Source organism: Macrobrachium rosenbergii, chromosome 35 (genome assembly GCF_040412425.1).
Source record: "Macrobrachium rosenbergii isolate ZJJX-2024 chromosome 35, ASM4041242v1, whole genome shotgun sequence".
Taxonomy (NCBI): domain Eukaryota; kingdom Metazoa; phylum Arthropoda; class Malacostraca; order Decapoda; family Palaemonidae; genus Macrobrachium; species Macrobrachium rosenbergii.
The window spans coordinates 3036520-3056064 of NC_089775.1; the positions used below are offsets into that span (position 1 = coordinate 3036520).

General features: G+C 38.0%; 1 protein-coding gene across 1 annotated transcript; it reads left to right on the top strand.

The window, feature by feature from the left end:
- The first annotated feature begins 3032 nt into the window (after window positions 1-3032).
- LOC136856346 (venom protease-like) lies at window positions 3033-16092 on the top strand. Its single transcript, XM_067134109.1, has 10 exons — window positions 3033-3563; window positions 8667-8793; window positions 9704-9857; window positions 10481-10611; window positions 10899-11021; window positions 11182-11314; window positions 11818-11978; window positions 12293-12400; window positions 13173-13318; window positions 14095-16092. Exons 2-10 carry the CDS (start codon window positions 8667-8669, stop codon window positions 14248-14250), a joined length of 1239 nt encoding a protein of 412 aa, XP_066990210.1. The 5' UTR covers window positions 3033-3563; the 3' UTR covers window positions 14251-16092.
- Window positions 16093-19545: the final 3453 nt, after the last annotated feature.

Consider the following 19545-nt stretch of genomic DNA (forward strand, 5'->3'; position numbering starts at 1 on the left):
CCCTGTGGCTTTGTAAGAGACGGTTTTATTTTCTTATTTTAAATAAAGTTTTTTGACTTTTTACTTTATATTAATGTTTCTGCATCTAAAAAAATCCATTCCCTCTCTCTCTCTCCCTCCTAGCAGGGAGCCAAGACCTTTTTAAAAGGAATTACGTAGGTTTTCCTGACGCGGAAACCCACACCGTGACCTTGACCTCATATCCACCTCAGGACAATTGCAATGACACGACGGAAAAGAGGTGACTATTTAGTCTCTAGACATTGGGGTCAATGCCTAATCGTGCTGTCAACAACGAGAGACCTCAGAAAAAGAAGTCTAAAAGACGTAAGGAAGTTTCCAGCCCCTGAGAGGGTGTTAAGTCTACCCCTTCCACAAAAACGTCTAAGGTCAAATCCCGGCGGAAGTTCGCCATCCCCTCCAGGTCTTGGCCAAGACCGGTAAAGAAGAAGAGGAAGAAGAGAAAAAAGGAGAAGATTAGGAAAAAGAAGGACCTCTTTTTCTTTTTCTTTTTTTTCGGCTCCCTTGGAAGGGAACTTGCCCGTTGGCGTGTCAGGTTTTATTTTTTTTTTTTTTTTTAAGTTTTCCAACCGCTAGCTGCGTCCTCCATTTGCGGAAGGTGGTGGAGAAATTCATTTATATTCTCTCTCTCTCTCTCTCTCTCTCTCTCTCTCTCTCTCTCTCTCTCTCAAGCGGTTACATAAGTTATTACTTGGCAGATAGCGCAATGAGTTGGCCATGTTTGTATCGCTGTCAACGACGCAGTTTCAAACTTATGTTGTTTAGTTTATGTGCGTTTGTGTGTATGCATATGTTGTATGTGTGTGTGTGTGTATGTGCATGTGCGCACGCATGCATGCACCTGCATAAACACGGCGAAATACGAAAGCGCGCATGAAAATTCCAGAGAGAAAATGAGAATTTCTGCATCTCGCTTGGGGCGATATTATAGGAAACTCCAACTACGTAATTATTTGCTTATTTTTTTCTTCTTCTCCATTTATAAATGGCTGTTCTTCCTCCCCTGCCAATTATTCGTCTAAACTCGAGGCGTCTCCCTAAAAAAACCTCAGACAGACAGACGGACAGAGAAAGACTTTGTAAGACTTTTATTTGGTAATAAAAGAAAAAAGTTAGAAAGAATCCTGGGCGGCCACAGTGACGTAACTGTGACGTTTCATGACGTCAGAGAGACCGGTCTTCCCCCTAAGAGTTACTAAGAAGTCTTGTCCTCGAATATCGTATATATTCGTTCATAAAACTAGTTTTAATGTGGTTTTATATATATTAATTCTATAAATTCAATTATTATTTATTTACAATAAATATGGAGATGTTTTATATAATATTTAGACGACGGCAAATTTTCAAAATCTTTTTCTAGAGCGAACGAAGAAGACGCCATAACATTGTGAAACAGATGGACCACTCTGGAAAGAAACGAAAATTTTCGTCTCAATCCCCACCAGTTGTCGCTGGAAGGGCAAAGCGACAATTATGTCCCCCGCAACAGGTACAAGAAGACCCTCAGAACGGCGTCTGAGCGACAGATCTATTATAGAATACATATGTTTTGATTTACGCGTTGTGTGTGTCCGAAGTCAGTAATGGCGGGCTTTAATGTTCTCCTTTAAATATTGGATTGGTATTTCCTGTTGCCTAGCTGTGGGATTTCGGAGAGAGAGAGAGAGAGATGGAGAGACAGAGAGAGAGACTGTATAACATTATGATTAAAATCATTATTGCAAGCGGCGGATGTGAAGTCGAAGCCGTGACCAACGCATTCGAATGCAGACCACAGCCAGCAGACTTATAATAATCGGAGTCTCGCTTGAGATGGAATAAAACCAGTCAGCCCCCAAACCGTGACGAGGCGATAGAAGCAAAACAAAAATATATATTTAAAAAATAATCTATCTATAAATAATTTATTTAACTGGTTTTGTTGGAATATTTATATATATGTTTTTATATCAGGCGTACGGCGATACATCCTTAGGCCTATGAGTGATAGATGCTTCAAATCTCTCTCTCTCTCTCTCTCTCTCTCTCTCTCTCTCTCTCCTTTTGTCGGGGACTATAACATTCTTCTGGTTCACGCAGACTCGGCCCAGATAATCGTCTTCTTCCGCCATTCTCTGAAGACTTTAAATAAAAAAAAAAATTCCCCAGAGTCTTTCAGAAAACGCAACGGTGCGTTCATTAGGCTGCCGCGAGCGAGCGCTTCCTTTTGTCTCACGAATCGAAGCCTTGTGGAACGTGACACATACAACTGTTCTCGGTAGGCGGCCATGATTGCTTTGGTGGATAAACCGTTTTTTGATTTCGTGTTTTCCCCGACTTTATAGGGATTGCGGGCGTGACAGCTATGAGTTTTGGGGTTTTACGTCAGGGAAAAACTAATATATATTTAGTATTTCGATATTTATGGCGGAATGGGCTCTAAATAAGTAACAAAACGGGTAAAAACGGCTGGAAAATGGGACAGCAGCCGTGAACGATAATTATAGATCTACAACAGTCAAATTATCCCTAACCTAAATCAACATAAGCTGTAGTATTCTAACTAATGTTTTTTGGGGGGGTGGGGGCTTAGGTCAGGTTTGACCCACCCGGGAACCCATAGGGAGCCCAAACTAGGTTTTGGAAATATTATTACAAACCTTCCTTTAAGAAGGTTCCAATATTTTTCAAATTTTTTATGCCAAATTTACACTTTAGAGGGATTTAAACAATCACACAGCCTCGCTACATTAATATACAAGTTCGTTTTATCATCCTCAACGAATTACTACTTTTATTTATGTATATTTCCCTCAATTTCTTTGTTTTTATTTATAGTTTTCCCGTTTTGCAAACAAAACTCTATACGAATTACCGACTGACATAACGGCCTCGTTAATCTCCCACAACTCCTCGAACGAGCCAGTCAGATGCTCGGCTAATCGTGACGTCAGTCGTCAATCAGACGCCTAAGAGAATAATAATGATAATGATGACGATAATGATGATGATGATAATAATATAATAATAATAATATTCGGTCTGAAGCTCGGGAAAGACGGGTAGCTGGCCAGCCATCCAGCCATGCCGGCAGGCGGCCATCAAAGCCGTCCAACCGAGCGAGCCAAAGACACGACATATCGGCTACGTACGTCCTAAAAGCCGCACACACGAACGCACAAACACGCACATCCTATTTTCACATCCTTTGCGGATATACGCACGCACGGGCGCTCTCCCCGGGCTGCCATCCTACGACAGACAGAAGGAGCTTTTAAAGTGGGGAGTCCTGTGGTCGACTCCTTCACCAGAGTCTTCGTTCGGCCGCCGGAGTCGGTCGTCTTTTCAGCCGTCGGACGGACTTGTGTCTGTGTTTGTGCGCGTGACAGACAGACGGAAGGAGGGAGAGATACTTGAGGGAAAGAGACGCGGACGAACGGATAGAAACGGAGGTTTAATTTGTATAGAAAATAATATTTTTCTCCGGAGTTCCTCAAGGTGATTACTTGACCCCCACGGGAATTATTATAATTTCGCTTCGTCATCTGCGCCGTTCCGAGGTAAATATTCATTTATATTTATTTACTGTCTATTTAAATTTAAAATTCCTGCTGTCATCTTCAAGGTCGATATCTATGCCTTCATAAGATTAAGTTACAGCAAGAATAACTTAGGGAATATTAAGATAATCTCGTTTTCAATCAGGTTTTTTATGTGTCAAGGTATGGGAGTGTTGCCATATTGTGGGGGGACGGATTACCACTGAGCATGACATTGGGGAAAAACCATTTGTGAAGACGCCAAAAGTATCTTAATTGTTTAAATACTCTTCATTCACTTGAGTGTAATTAAATAACGCCGTGATTGTAAGCGAACGAGGTCTGCTAATGAGCTAATAATTAAGAGAACCATTAATGGCGTTTAGGTTTACATAGGCCTACTCGTTCTAAGAATTGCTATGACGATAGTCTCAAGTTTAGGATTTCCCGATGAACAAACCTGTGTACAGAGTCACCTGGGCGTGAAGGACACCACCTAACCCTAATTCATTAGATGACTGGATAGGATACATTCTCCTCCATCCTAGACAGGATTAGGATTAATTTTGTAAATTTAAAATCCTGGCTTTTACACGAACAGGTTCAAGGTCATGCGTTTTACGTTTATAAAGCTGTTTTTTTATATATATTTCCATCGTTTTTCCTCTATTAAAACGTTTCAATAGATTAAATAGACATCTATTGACGATTTGGTTACGGTATGTCGTCTTCTGAAGGTGTTTAGTGACGAGGAGACGATATTTTATATATATATTTTTTGTGGTACAGGAGTCTCAAGTATAGGCTTCCGCCATATCTGAAGGAAGATTCCCAAAGACTCTTTACTTCCTGGAATGGTTGTTGGTCCGTGTGACGCATAGATCGTTTTCATATATACTTTTTTTATTTATTCGTTTCCTTTCCATAGGAACTAGCTCTCACAGGCTCGTGTAGACTACTAGCTAAATCTTTTTTTGGGGTTTTTCATTGACAAACTTAAAAGAAAAACCAGGTTTTTAACCTTTGTAATTGCCTCGTTGGGCCTAAGGGAATGACGAAACCTGAAATGACGACTTTTTGAAATGACTCTCTCTCTCTCTCTCTCTCTCTCTCTCTCTCTCTCTCTCTCTCTCTCTCTCTCTCTCTTCACTGTGGTTTACCCTTAGTACCATATTTGTAATCAGGAAAAATATTAGCAGAATTTACACCTTTAAGCTCAAGCTATAGAGAGAGAGAGAGAGAGAGAGAGAGAGAGAGAGAGAGAGAGAGAGAGAGAGAGAGAGAGAGAGAGACTTAAGTTGTAGAATACGGAAGTTAAACCAAAAATAAAACCTAACCCAAACCCGTTTCTATAGGCGTGAATGAATTCCTATATATACGGTCTATCGACATAGCAGGAAGTGGCTGAATACGTCCTTCCTGCGTGTGTGCATTTATGAATTCGTTTACGCACGCGCGAGAGTGATTGCGTATGTGTGTGTATGTGTATGTGTATGTATGTGTTTGTGTGTATATGCTCGCAACCGAGTTAGGTCTAGTTCAGAGTTTCTTCTATTTGATATTCCTCCTGCGTCTAACAACAGCTTCTGCTTGGTATCTGATTATTGCAAAATAACCTCATTCACAACTCTCTCTCTCTCTCTCTCTCTCTCTCTCTCTCTCTCTCTCTCTCTCTCTCTCTCTCTCTCTCTCTCTCTCTCTCTCTCTGTTTGTTGTGAAGAGCTCGTTCAATGCTTGACATTGTGCAGGCTACTTCTTCTATATGAAAGAAGCTTTTCATGGCGTTTGAGGCTCGATTAACCTAGATAACTTACACAGAGAGAGAGAGAGAGAGAGAGAGAGAGAGAGAGAGAGAGAGAGAGAGAGAGAGAGAGAGAGAGAGAGAGAGAGAGGACTGCTAAGTCTACCGTTAGCGATAATTGATCGATTCCTGATTGTAATGGGCCAATTACCTCACTTAATTCTTCTTTTTTGGGTTTTTATAGAGGACATTTTAACGCCTATGCCTGAGTTAATGAAACAAACCGCTAAATTTTTAATTGAATTAAGTATATGCCTATTAAGACCCATTTAGAAGGCCCTCTAAAGTATATAAACTTTATTGGACTTGGTTCCTCTTGAACCATAGGCCTATATAAGTCATTTTCGTTTTCCCAGGTTTTTTGGGTAAAAAATATTAGGCCACTGTAACCTCTAGAGCAAAATCGGCCTAGAGGTCTAGTGGATTAATTCCACCCTTCCCAAATCATGTCCACAAAAATCACTACAGGTTAAGTAAGTATTGGTGGATACATAGGCCTATACTTGCGTTCTATATTACATAATCACTGTATATAATCATGCATGTAGCTTTAATATATAAATATACAGTAAAAATGAAGCATTTAGGCTTCAAAAATCTGTAATTAATTAGATTTTTAATTTGGCTAAACATAGACAGTTGATAAGTAGACCTATAAGTGTCTACATAAGGAGCACTGTAAGTAGTTATGCAGATATCTTTAATATATATAAATAAACAGTAAAATGGAGTTTTTAGGCTTCAAAAATCTCTAATTACTTTCATTTTTATCTTGGCAAAACTTGGAGTATTTAATGCGTTAGACTTTCCGAGTTCAGTCGTCTGAAAAAGGCTTCGCGGCTGAAGACTTCAGCACTGCTTGACTGAACAAGGGTTTTTGCCAGTGGCTGAAATTTGTTCATCTTTTTTTGTCAATTTTTTCGTTTTCTTTTTCGTTTTTTGTTCTGTCAGTTTTTCTAGACTGCAAGCCAGGGTTTTTAGGCTGATAAATAGTTCATGGTTTTTAGACTGATAAATAGTTCAAGGTTTTTAGACTGAGAAATAGTTCAAGGTTTTTAGGCCAATAAATAGTTCAAGGTTTTTAGACTGATAAATAGTTCAAGGTTTTTAGACTGAGAAACAGGTCAAGGTTTTTAGACTGGTAAATAGTTCAAGGTTTTTAGACTGATAAATAGTTCAAGGTTTTTAGACTGAGAAACAGTTCAAGGTTTTTAGACTAAATAGTTCAAGGTTTTTAGACTGAGAAATAGTTCAAGGTTTTTACACTAATAAATATTTTATGGTTATTAGACATAAATAATATTTTAAGGTTTTTAAAATAATAAGTAGTTTAAAGTTTTTAGAGTAAACAATATTTTAAGGTTTTGAGACTAATAAATAGTTCAAGATTTTTAGACTGATAAATATTTTAAGGTTTTTAGACAAATATTTTAAGGGTTTTAGACTAATAAATATTTTAAGGGTTTTAGAGTAATAAATATTTTAAGGTTTTTAGACTAATAAGCAGTTTAAAGTTTTCAGACATAACATTTTAAGGTTTTTAGACTACTAAAAAGTTTAAGGTTATTAGTCTAATATTGTAAATAGTTCAAAGTGTTTAGATTAATAAATAGTTTAAAGTTCTAGACTACAAACAACAGTCAAGAATTCTCTCGAAAAAGATACACATTCCCACCCGTTGAATTCTCTTCCCACTTTTCCAGGAACACAAAAGAAATTTTTTTACCACGTATAACAAATCCGTAAGTGTTTCCTGCGCGCTCTTGTGGTGCATCGCTTCTCGAAGCGTTCGCGCGGATTGAAGTAAAAAATTCGTTTTGCTTCAAAGAAGTTTTAATATATATTTATATTTTCATGATGTTGCTTTTTAATATGTATATCATCCCATGGTTCTGGTATATTTACTCTTCTGTTTATCGTGTGTTACGTGTATAATAATATCTGTTGAAATATAGAATGTCGTATGTAGTGTACTGTCAGCTCTCAAGAGAGTTAATGATTTAGATAACTTAACAGCATAATTTAGAATTAATAATACATTTTTAATAGTGATGTATTATATCAGATAAGTGTTTGTGGTAGCAAAGGCTTGTTTATATAACTTTAGATAACTTGTTGGCAGGCGAGAGATGACAATAGCTGCCTCCGTTCTGGGAACCAACTCGGGTTTTTCGTTTTGTTTTTAAAACGTGCCGGTCATAATTAGCCTGCTGCAGTCTGTATCGATCGTGTTAAGATTCCTGTAAAAGCTTTGTCCCGTACGGGAATAAGACGAATGATATCGCGATGTCACATAATATTGTTGCGATTGCGTCCCGTCTCTCTCTCGTATCTCGTTCACAAAATACCTCAGTGATGTCATCTGATTGTTTCATTTCCAACTGGAATCCTACCAAAGTTTTTTCATTCTGATTTCAGAGACTGAAAATCTCTCTCTCTCTCTCTCTCTCTCTCTCTCTCTCTCTCTCTCTCTCTCTCTCTCTCTCTCTCTCTCTCTCTCTCTCTCTCTCTCTCTCTTTGGTATATTGAGAGAATTTTTGCCTTAGTGGAATTTTTATTGACTTGCTAAGCAGTGCTTCCATAGATTTAAATGCTCGTATGGGAATGACAGATATAAGTCACAAAATTGAGAAATGAATATGCATTAATATTAATCAATGCCTTAGTGATATTTCAGCTTCCTCTCATTAAGTGCTAATTAACATTTCTTAAAGATTAAAGACCATTAGTCTTTGCTTATCATTCCAAGAAGTTTCTTCATCTTTAAGCAGGACACGAACAAATTTTGGGCCAATTTCGTCCATATTTTTAGACCCCTTGATAGAGCCTTCATCTTTCGAATGCTAAGATGTACTCTTAAACTTCCATTATATGAATTTGTTCTTGATTTGAATCCTTTATTCCAAATGGTTTCATTGTAGCAGTGTTCTTGTACAGTTTTTTTTTCCATAACATCACAGCCCCTAGTTTTCTTAGCTTAATTTAGCAGCCTGTGTTGTCTTTGTAGGAGGGGATGCCCCTGTTGCATCATGCATTGCATTGTAGAAGGTGCAGGTGTCTGTTTTCAGAGCCCATTAGGCCTAGTCTTTGCCAAGCTCAAATGTTCACTTCTTACTTCAGAACACTTCCTTCAGACTAGGCCTATCAGACCCAAGAAATATAACTGTTGTCTCGTTAAACTATTGTACTAGACAATAACAATGCGTGGTCTGGGTTAGAATCATTAATTCATTGTGCTAAACAAAAAATAATTACATTTATCAGCTGTTAACTGTAAGAAACCTGCTATGATTTGGTTTACTAAAAGAATCTTTCTCTTTCAGATGGCATCCCACAGAATCACAGGGAGAGGAATGAGGTTCCTCATGGTGGTAGCAGTGGCGTTTATCCTGCCTCTTCACTCTCTTGCTGCCTCAGCCAGCCACCAGCATCATCGATCTGTCAGAGAAAGTAAGTATATATGTTCAGTCACCCTTGTACAGAGTTCTGTATCTGTTAGCCTTGTGCACTGCGGCAGATAATGATTTGAAGTGATGAGTAAAGTGGTCACAAAGTGATTTCTTAGTTACTGCAGCATTTGGTGGAAGTTCTGGACTTTCAACAAAAATTACTTTTTAAAATTGTTCTACTACTGAAAAGAAATCATTAAAAACAAGATGTGTTGAAAAGTGCAGATATGGGATTAATAACTCTTCTATATGGTGAAGAAGCTGTGGCAGGCTGATAAAAATGGATAAAAACTGCCCATTTCTGCAAGAAAGTGGTCACTGATGCAACTCAATACTGAAATGATGATTAATATGCCCCTCTGAAAAGTTTGGTTGAGTGGTTCAGGATTCTCACAGAGATGAGTAAGAAGATTGGTTTGCCAGTTGACTTTCAAGTTTATGTCTAGTGTACAATAATTATCACTTATCAAGTATGAGCCTTTGCTTGAATCAGAGTTTATAGAGAAAGAGAAACTCAAGTAGATAATAAAAGCAGAATTCTGACCAATTCTGGATAGCTGAAACCAGTGCAAGAGAAAAACTTTTTGAAAATTTTGCGCTTTCGACTCTGGAAGCTTTGGCTTGCTTTATAAGTCCTGGATCAAACTGTGTTGAGCCTTTTTTAGGTCCTAGTCTGAAAAATAATTAGACGAAATGCATTCAAACTGGTTTCTGGGTCTTGGAAACTAACAATCAATTCCTGTGTCTTTTAGTACTCTAAATGTAATTCTCGCCCTAGCTAACCTACCAGTACAATATTTCTCACCAAATGGGGACATTCTACTCTTGAAAACTTCCTCAGCATATTATCTGACATAAGTTGCTTGTTCTGTGTTTGTTACTTGTAATAATATGTTCCTCCTTTGTTCCAGCACTGCTCTTCAACATAGGCACCACCCCAGACCCCAACCATTGCATTACGCCAGACGGCTTGGAAGGAAGCTGCATAGACCTAATATCCTGCGATGAGTTGTATTCCAAGCTTAGGCAGAGTCCTACGCCCGATTTTATCAATTTCCTCAGAAAGTGAGTGGTCGTTTTTATTTTCTACTGTTCTTGAGTGATGGGTGTTAGTCTAATGTCTCCTGAGAGTAAGATGATGAATTTGTTAGTCTGTTGTGTGAAAGTACAGTTTCAAGTTATTTATTTGTCCAAAAGTCATATTGTCCAAAACCCTCAAGAGATCTGACATCAGAACATGAATTTAAGTACATTTCATTATTAGAATACCAGAGGAGAATATTTGGCTCTAAATAATTAAGGCAACCCACTTTTATAACTGCACGAGGCAAACACCATCTGGCAGTCTGAATTAACAGGGTAATTGCACCTCAGTGAAATGTCTAACAAGATACACCAGCAGTTTCAAGCAGTTTCTGGACTGAGTTTAATAGGTCACAGTTGCTGGCAAGTGAATGATAAAACATTACAGAATATTATCACATTATCATTTACTGATTCACTAGGAAGGTTATGGGCAGAACTGCTTCTTGCCCAGTGAAAGAACAATGTTTGATGTCCACAAGAGCGGCCCCTTCTTCAAATTAGCTTTCACAGCCTGTGCAGAATGTTTGTGGAACTGGTGTTGTGAAGGATGAAGCAAACGTAGGATGAGACAGGATATTATACATATATTTTAAAACTTTCAGGAGCATATGTCGGTACGAGAAGACAACACCGGTGATCTGCTGCGCGAAGACCCAGCCCGTGATTAGCACCTCGGAGCCTGTGAATATAACCGAGGAACCTGAAACTACTGTTCATCCGGTCACTACACCAGGTAAGCTATGTGGTGGTAGTAGTGATAGGAATAATAGTATTAGTGGTAGGAATAAGTCTTTGAAACGGTTGTATAGGCCTAATAGTATTGCTTTATGATTCATAGGACTAGTACTATTAGTAGTAGTAGTACTAGTAAGCTCTGAATTGGTACTAGTGGTAGGAATGGTGCTATTGGTGGTAGGAATAAGCCTATGAAACTGTTTTGTAATAGTTTTGCTTACATAATCCTGTATTGATTTTTACAGATTATTTACAATGTATTTTAATATTTTCATTTTCTTACAGTTGCAACTACAGAGGCGCCTCCCACAACCCCACCACCTACAGGAGAAAAACTGTTGCCAGAAACCTGTGGAGCTGGACTGGACATCGCCTTACGTATCGTAGGAGGCACACCGGCGCCCATAGGTGAGTCTCTCTCTCTCTCTCTCTCTCTCTCTCTCTCTCTCTCAGGCCAATATTTTGTAACAATTTCATATCACTATAGGCCTAAATTTTACCCAATTTGTTCCTGAAGGACGCCTTTTCCTCATGCCCTCTGAAACAAGTACCTGTCTCCTCCCCACAGGTCGGTACCCTTGGCTGGCCGCCCTGGGATTCGAGGACGGCAAGGGCGTGATCGAGTTCCTGTGTGGAGCCGCCCTCATTACGAACCAACATGTCGTCACGGCTGCTCACTGCGTCAGGAACAGGAATGACTTGTGAGTAGAAGGGAGAAGAAGTGTTTATGGTCTGTTTTGGCTGTTTTCTGTTGATCCTTTTTGTCTGTCTGTGTTCTAACAGCGTATGCTGGATGGATGAATGGCTCTTTCTGAAGAGAAATGGTGTTAGCAAACAGGTGGTTATGGAAATCATGAAAAAGAGAGAATTAAAGATTATGGTACGACAGAGAACTGTACAGTAACTCAGAGCAGTCTAAGGTTTGCAGAGTTCTACAGTGGTAGATATTTGGCCTTGAAATATATCAAAACTTTGAGGTATTGGGGAAATAAGTTAGATGATGTTAAAGATCTGTTCAAAACAGCCATGACCTTTGAGAAAGGTATTAAAGAATGCTGTAAATTAGGCTGAATGCAAGAGGTACTGAACAGATAGGCCTATGTCCTGGTGAGGGCAGACCAGAGAGCCTTCAAAAAAGTATATACAGCGCATTTACAACTGTATATATATAATACAGTACTGACAAGCTCATCTTCACCTACAGGAAGGTAGTGAGACTAGGGGAGCACAACTTGAAGACCGACACGGATGGACCTCACGAAGATTTTGGCATCTCGGTACGAATCGTCCACGAGAAATTCAACACCGTCTCCTTTGCTAACGACATCGCCATCTTGAAGTTGGACAAGAAAGTCACTTTCAAAGGTGGGTCTTGTTCTCTAGATTTAGGCTAAAGCTGGATTTCAATGCTTAGGGATTAATAGCAGAATGTTTGGATTACACTGAGGTAACTTTCAGCCCAAACTATTACTACCATAGAGAATTTGTACAATTCTGGTGTGTTTAGTATTAGCAGAGGGTCCACTCAATAGCCCAGTACCCCAAAAATATCAAATAAATGCTGAATAATATAGAATATACATTGCCTTCGCCAAATGGTCGAGAATCTAAAGCCTTGACCTCAGCTTAACCAATTACATCTCTGTAACAATTCCTTGAATGTTTCATTTCTCCCGCAGATCGAATTAAGCCTATCTGCCTGCCCCTTGAAGGACCGTTCACCTCAGAAGAGCTGGTTGCAAAGAGGGATCCCGGCATTGTCGCAGGATGGGGCACCGTGTCCTACAGTGAGTATGGTACTGTGGTGCTGAGATAGTGGTAGAAGGATGTTCTTGCAAGTTAGACTTATGCTGAAGTCTACAAATAAGTCTAACAGCTGTGTGGCATATTAGACTCCCTTGTTTTCAGACCAAAACTAAACTGCATTACAAGACTCTGAGACACATCACTTATAAAGTACAGTGTGTTTATGCTTATATAGTGACACAATACCCCACTATTAATAGCATAAACATTACTTAAATAAGACATATAGTGACGTTTACAATTACAATTGTATAATTATTTGTCTAACCACTCCTGAAGGCTCCAAGTTTCAAGTTCTGGGAGGAAGGGCTGTTGGCAGCCCATGGGACCTTTATAAATCGCTTGTAGACTATTAATTGTTACTCCCTGTCCTGGACCGTTAATCCTACTTTCTTCTCTTTTAGAATACTCACTTTATACTACAGACAATTTAGAGAAGTTTCCTTGAACAGATTATCACAGTCTCTGTAGATGAACTCTAGGCTTTAAAATTGATAAATCTTCACACAGAATGATCTGTCACGATTAATGTATCTCAAGTCATTCCATTTCAATAAAACGTTAAGTTTATGATCAAATGGTATGTATTGAAATGTAGATTTCAATTCAAATGCATCGATAAATAGGTAACCAAATGATACGTATAAAAATATAGATTTTGAACTATGTCAAAAATGGTCCGTACAGTATTATTAACTTTAAGAGTCATACGTATCTGATTAAGCAGTTAAAAGAGGACTTCTTAACTTTCAGATAACGTCTCCTCGAACATCCTGCTCCACGTGCAGTTGCCAGTAATCCCGGAGGAGGAATGCAGGACGAAGTACGAAGTCTTCAAGCAAGTGGTGATAGACAACACCACTCTTTGTGCAGGCAGAGGAGGCAAGGACGCTTGTCAGGTGAGAGATGCAATTTGACCTCTGGTAATGTTTGTTTTAGGGACAGTCTGGTCATAAAGGTAAGACCTTTCTTTGTTGACAGTTGGAGGTTCCCTCAGGTGATGTTTGTTTTGAAAATATGGTCATAAAGGTAGACTCTTCACCCTCCTTGTTTACAACTGGAGATTCCCTCAGGTAATGTATGTTTTGAGAATGCAGTTACAGCTTCTGGGACTCTCAGATAACTTGTTGTTCAGTGTCGCAATTGTTTTTAGAGTGATGTAGCTTTAGTTTCCTCTTGAATGCCCCAGAATTTAAGTTTCTGGGACAGCCAATTGAACAGGATTTGACTGGTGTACTCTAAAGTCAGTATTCTAATATTCTTTTTAAATAATGCCTCTCTTTGGCTGAGGATTAAGGGTTTTTAAAGTCCTTTTGGTCTAAGGATTAGTGTTGTATGATGTCCTATCTAAGGATTAGGGGTTGTTTAAAGTCCTTCTGTCTAAGAATTAGGGGTTGTAATCTTTCTGTCTAAAGATTAAGGGTTGTAATCTTTCTGCCTGAAAATTAAGGGTTGTAACCTTTCTATCTAAAGATTAAGGGTTGTAACCTTTCTGTCTGAAGATTAAGGGTTGTAATCTTTGTCTAAAGATTAAGGGTTGTAAACTTTCTGCCTAGAGATTAAGAGTTGTAATCTTCCTGTCTAAAGATTAAGGGTTGTTTAAAATCCTTCTGGACTAAGGAGTGAGGGGTGATGAACGAGGTTTATACTAATGATCAAACCTTTCATTTTTCAGGGAGATTCCGGCGGCCCCATGATGTACGTCTACAACAAGAAGGCCTACATAGTAGGAGTCGTTTCCTTTGGGTTCAGATGCGCCGAACCTAAGTTCCCCGGGGTCTATACCCGGGTCCAGCACTATAAAGAGTGGATTTTGGCCCACCTGAACTGAAGTCCTCTCTTAAGATAATAAATTGGCGGTTTTTTAAACTGGTTTTTTGTCTAAAAGTAGAACTTTTCGCACGGCAGATATTTGGGCATGCTTATTCTTCACTTTCTCAAAAAATAATTTTCCCCAAAGTTATTCCTTCATTTATCAAACATTCATAATTTTCCTTTTTAGTTTCTTATCTTTTGTTGTGTGATGGTTTTTCGTCAAATACTGCTGTTCCTTCAGTGGATTTTTTTAATATAGATAATATCACGTCCATTTAGCCATTTTTATCTCTTACGATGCTATTTTGTTTTTGTAAATCAGCTGTTATCTCCCATTTTGTTTCTTCAACTATTTTGGAAGAAGCTGTCATTGTCTGAGCTTCCAAAATCATATTGGCAGCGTTTGTTTTCTAAAGAAAATTCATCTCTAACTGTCAATGTCCTGCGTTCAACTTTTGAGATTTCTGCTGAAATGTGTCTGCTGGCAAAGGCAGGACAATCACTGCTCTATCTAATTCTTGCATTCCTGCATTAGTGAATAAAGTGTTTCTGAGCCTTAATCAGTCAGATGGTACTTGTAAGAGTCAAGTTTCAGTGGACATCTAAAGGTTGATCCCCAAGGGGGTGTGTTGTTAATTTAACAGCTGTTTCACCTAACACTGTTTTCAAACCAAGACCAGTCACAGACAAGAGAAGTAACCTCACTGTATCCTCTTCCAGCACTTGCACAAGTCTCTTGTTCCGCTGTACTCATTTATGAATGAACAAATCTGAACAAATCTGAACACATACTCTTGGTTTAAAGACAGTTTGTAAGTTCTCGGAAAGATGTAAATTTTTTCTCTACGTTCACTGAATTGTTATAAATCAATGTTTAGGTTTTAGTGTGAAAAATGTTCAGTTTAAGTCTAGACTACATATTAAGTCTTGCTTCTATAAACTATTTCGATGCAGGTATGGGATACTTATTTAAACACTTGCGTACTTAAACATATGTCAAATGTACTTAACATGGACACTCAACTGACTAATGTTATATATGTCTGACTTTTTTGTGACGGTATTACAAAAATTGGTGAATTCGAAAAAGCATTTCTGGAGGCCTTATGCGTCTGAGACCTTGTTTTGTGTATAACTAAAATCAACAAGATATGAATTATTAGTGATAATATTTTACTTACTGTAAACTTTTTTAGCTATAGTATTTAATGACATTTGTCTCCAGACTGATGTGAATTTAGTATTATATAGAATTTACTAATTTTTTAATCAACTTACTTTAGCTGGGGTTACACTTAAGACTTCACCTACGGCACAAAGTTTCCTTTACCTATTTTATATATATAATTAATTTTCTGGGAGGTAGAAATATCGTGATTTTTCTTGGCTTGTGACCAAGTTTTCGTGTTGCTTCCTGAAATGGGGCTTTGATGGAAAATTAATTTTAGAAACTATCAAAGCATTACTGTCTGAAAAAAATGGCATATTTTAGTGACTTAATGTAAATGAAACCAGTTTTAGGCCTATTTAAACATTCAAGATTGCAAATTGGTAAGTTTTAGAAAGTATGTCTCTCTCCAAAGCTGGGTTTTTGGTTTTGTACTGCTTGTTAATTTAATTTAAAAAAACTGCTCTGTATGAAATGTAATCTATGTACAACCAAAGTTTAAACCTCCACTTAGTATTGATAAACCTTAAACCTTTTAATGTGATGAGAAAATATATATAAAATATATTTAGAAAGGCTTCCAGACCCTGTCTGTTCTAAATAGGTGTTAAGGACTGGTTCAATATCTGCAACTGTACTGTGATACTTTATCTGATATTCGATTTTATCAATAAAAATAAATTGATCTTTGGTTTGTGTTTTGAAGTCTCCTGAATCCTTTGGGAAAGTGCAACTCTCTCTCTGAAGTTTCACCAGGCCTACTTTTTGCCTCTTACCAGAGCCTGACTTATGCAATAACTCTGTCAAGTACAAAAAGGTTGCTGCTCTGTGGAGCACAGACTGAGCTAAGTACAGAGTTGTTACTGTACTGAGAAGTATTTTGAACAGGCTGTTAGTTCTCATAATGGCTGCTCGGAGAGATGAATTCCACAAGGTTAGAATAAAGAAGAAGAAAAAGATATTGCCAATATGGACAGTGGCAAGCCCCCAAATCTGTCCACTCTGTACAGAAAAGAAAATCTAGCATAAAGCTACAAGAAATGAGGCCATTTTGAATGCTTTAAAACAATGTCTGTTTTACAGTCATCTGTCAGTTCAGAAATGATTGTTAAGATCTAAAAACGGTATGCCAAGGAAGATATAATATTTTGGCCAATTTATGAGAAAAATTTGATATTTTATACTCTGTTAGTAACAACTATATATTTGTGTTTTTCTTGTGTACCATTATGAAACAACGCTTTACAAGATCTATAATATCTGCAGTTAATTACAATACACGCACTGTATTTGGTGAGATGAATTACGAAATCTGGAAACTTCTGTGACGCCCTAAGGATTATGGAAACAGTGGTTAGCAGGCAATGAAACAGTTGTTATTTTAAGCTCCTTGGCTGTGAGAGATACCAGGTTGCTATGAAGAAAGGGCGTATAGTAGACACAGAATTTGGACCAGGCACTTCGTAACTCTCTCTGGTTCTGTAGTTGGTGAGACCTGTTCATTTATTTATTTAGGCCTACGTGTTTTCCAGCGATTTTTTCTTCCCCAAGAGGTTATTTTGGTGCGTAGTTTAAACATACTGGTCTGTGTTGGAGATTTTATAGAAAGGAAATGTCAGAAAGAAACCGCTGGAGCCATATTTGGGATGATTAATATTTGGCAGAATTTCTCTCTGCAGACCCCCTTGGCAAGAGTCACTGGACTGTAAACTCGAGAAGGTTCTGAGAGAGAGAGAGAGAGAGAGAGAGAAAGAGAGAGAGAGAGAGAGAGAGAGAGAGAGAGAGAGAGAGAGAGAGAGAGAGAGAGAGAGACACCAAAATAATTCTAGGTGTGACATTTCAAAGACCGTTGAACTCAAAAGAAGAAGAAGAAGAAGACTTCAACGTCAGCTCCTAGACTGACTATCTAAGCATGTGAATGTCCCTACCACAGGCTATTATACAGTCTTTTATACAGTCTTCCCGACAGTTCACCTTCAGAGACTGTCAAGTGCACAATAGCGACAGTTCAATGGAAGGTGTTTGCCAAGTCACGTAGTAATTCAGCCCTGGGCCATAATGTGCGCACCGTGTCCAGAACGAGTTATTTGCGCGCGCGCCGGCGATGCCGGATTTCCCAGTATTGGGACTGGTTCTTATTCCTCTCCTGAATATCATGAGACTCTTAAGAAGAAGAAGAACAGAGGAATTTCGAGAATTAAATCGTCCGTCTTTAATGTATGAAATATTCAAGAAGAAGATGGTCTCTCTCTCTCTCTCTCTCTCTCTCTCTCTCTCTCTCTCAAACGAAGGGGACTCTCTTATCACGAACAATGTTTACAAACATCCGGAAATTTACTCCATCCTTGGGAGATGAAACCCTCTCGTTTTGCCAAAAGAGATTCATTTCAAGGGCCTCGTTTTGGCCCACATCTGACCCGACCTGCTGTGTTCTGGACCGCCAGAAATTCGAAAAAAAAAAAATCACAGTAACCTATAGACTAAAATCATATATATAATTACTTGATATATTGGTTACAAATTGAGCTAAATGTTTGTAGCGTTGGTTCCTCTAATGAGATTGTTTGCAACATTGAGATAATTATAGAATCGTAAAGCAATTGAAGTTAATTCATTTATAAAGCAAGCAAGCAATTGCTTTTATTGCTCCGAAGCTTCGAAATCCAACACTGCGCCACTCTCTTGTGCTTTCAGCGCCATAGTGGATCATATTTTTTATATATATTCGCTTTTAATATACGAAATTCTCTTGAATTCACTGTGAATGTTGAATGTAAATGAACACGAGTCTATGACAGATATACTTTTACTTTAAAATATAAAGTAGATGTTAGTTTAAAGCGAGAAATCACATAAAGTTTAAGACATCTCAACGGGTTTTAATGAGAAACTGGCAACTCTTCTCAGGATAAGCCACCTTTTCATAAACAGGATGCGACGCAATATGATTTAGTCGGTCAACAAACGTCTCTCTCTCTCTCTCTCTCTCTCTCTCTCTCTCTCTCTCTCTCTCTCATCTGAAAGCTCTAGATTTGAATATTTTCTTTGTTAGGCCTATATTCGTAATGCCTTGATTAGGTCTATATTTTAAGATATGAAATACAATGAGAATATAAGTACGGTCAGAACAGAGATATATAACTCTCTCTCTCTCTCTCTCTCTCTCTCTCTCTCTCTCTCTCTCTCTGGATGACGCTTGTAATGTAATGCAATCCTTGTTTTTCCAAAGTTTCGATAAAAGAGATGAATCGTTGCAACAGATATAATGAATTCAAAAGAAACCGATTTTGACACGAAATCGAATAAAAAAAGAAGCACTACCACAATTGAGATACATTCCTTGAGAGAACCAATACAAAAATCGACTCTGAAATAAAGGCTTATTATTATTAAAATAGAATTAACCGCCTTTTTTTAGAATCAGCATTACTTTTAGGCTTACTTAAGTAAGTTAGGTTAATTTAGCAGCTTCTTTTGTTTAAATTGACCTTGTGGCCAATGTAATTCAGTCCAAAGTAAGGAAATAAAATAGTATATAATATAATAAAGTAATATTATATATAAAAGTCACTTCAAAGGTAGATTTAAATTAATTATATATCGTGAATATATCTTAATTCATTCTCAGTTTAGACCCATTGTACCATGCTTCATTTAAACCTCCCAATTTTAACATTGAAAATATGGATTCTCGCGAAAGGAACCGAACGTTTCAATATACGAAAATATGAAAAATGTTTTTTATATAAATAAAACATGAAATCTGTCGAAAAAACGGTGAAAATCTACTAAATATTGCCACGAAAATAGCAAGAAAAAATTATCAGACCTACATAGGTCTAGTGTGAGGCGCTTAGGGAAAGCGAATAGGAAAATAGGAACAAATAAGGAAACTTAACGGGAAACTCGGGGAAAATGGAGAGAAAGCAAGAGTGGGGGGCGGGGGGGCGGGGTCAAGGGAAAATTCCCTGACAGGGGGAAACAGGAAGAACTTGTATTCGTGGAAGATTAAAAAAAAAAAATGAAGCCTCTGCATTTTGGTTTTTCCCAGTGAACGTATTGCTTTTCCTACTGTGATATGTTAATAGGCGTCCGTATTGACCTGAGATTTTAATTATTAATCCTTGAATGTTTAATTAATCA

Coding starts and splice junctions, on each gene's coding strand:
- LOC136856346 (XM_067134109.1), top strand. CDS start 8,667: ATGGCATCCCACAGAATCACAGGGAGAGGAATGAGGTTCCTCATGGTG. Junction 8,794..9,703: donor TCATCGATCTGTCAGAGAAA/GTAAGTATATAT, acceptor CCTTTGTTCCAG/CACTGCTCTTCAACATAGGC. Junction 10,612..10,898: donor TCATCCGGTCACTACACCAG/GTAAGCTATGTG, acceptor ATTTTCTTACAG/TTGCAACTACAGAGGCGCCT.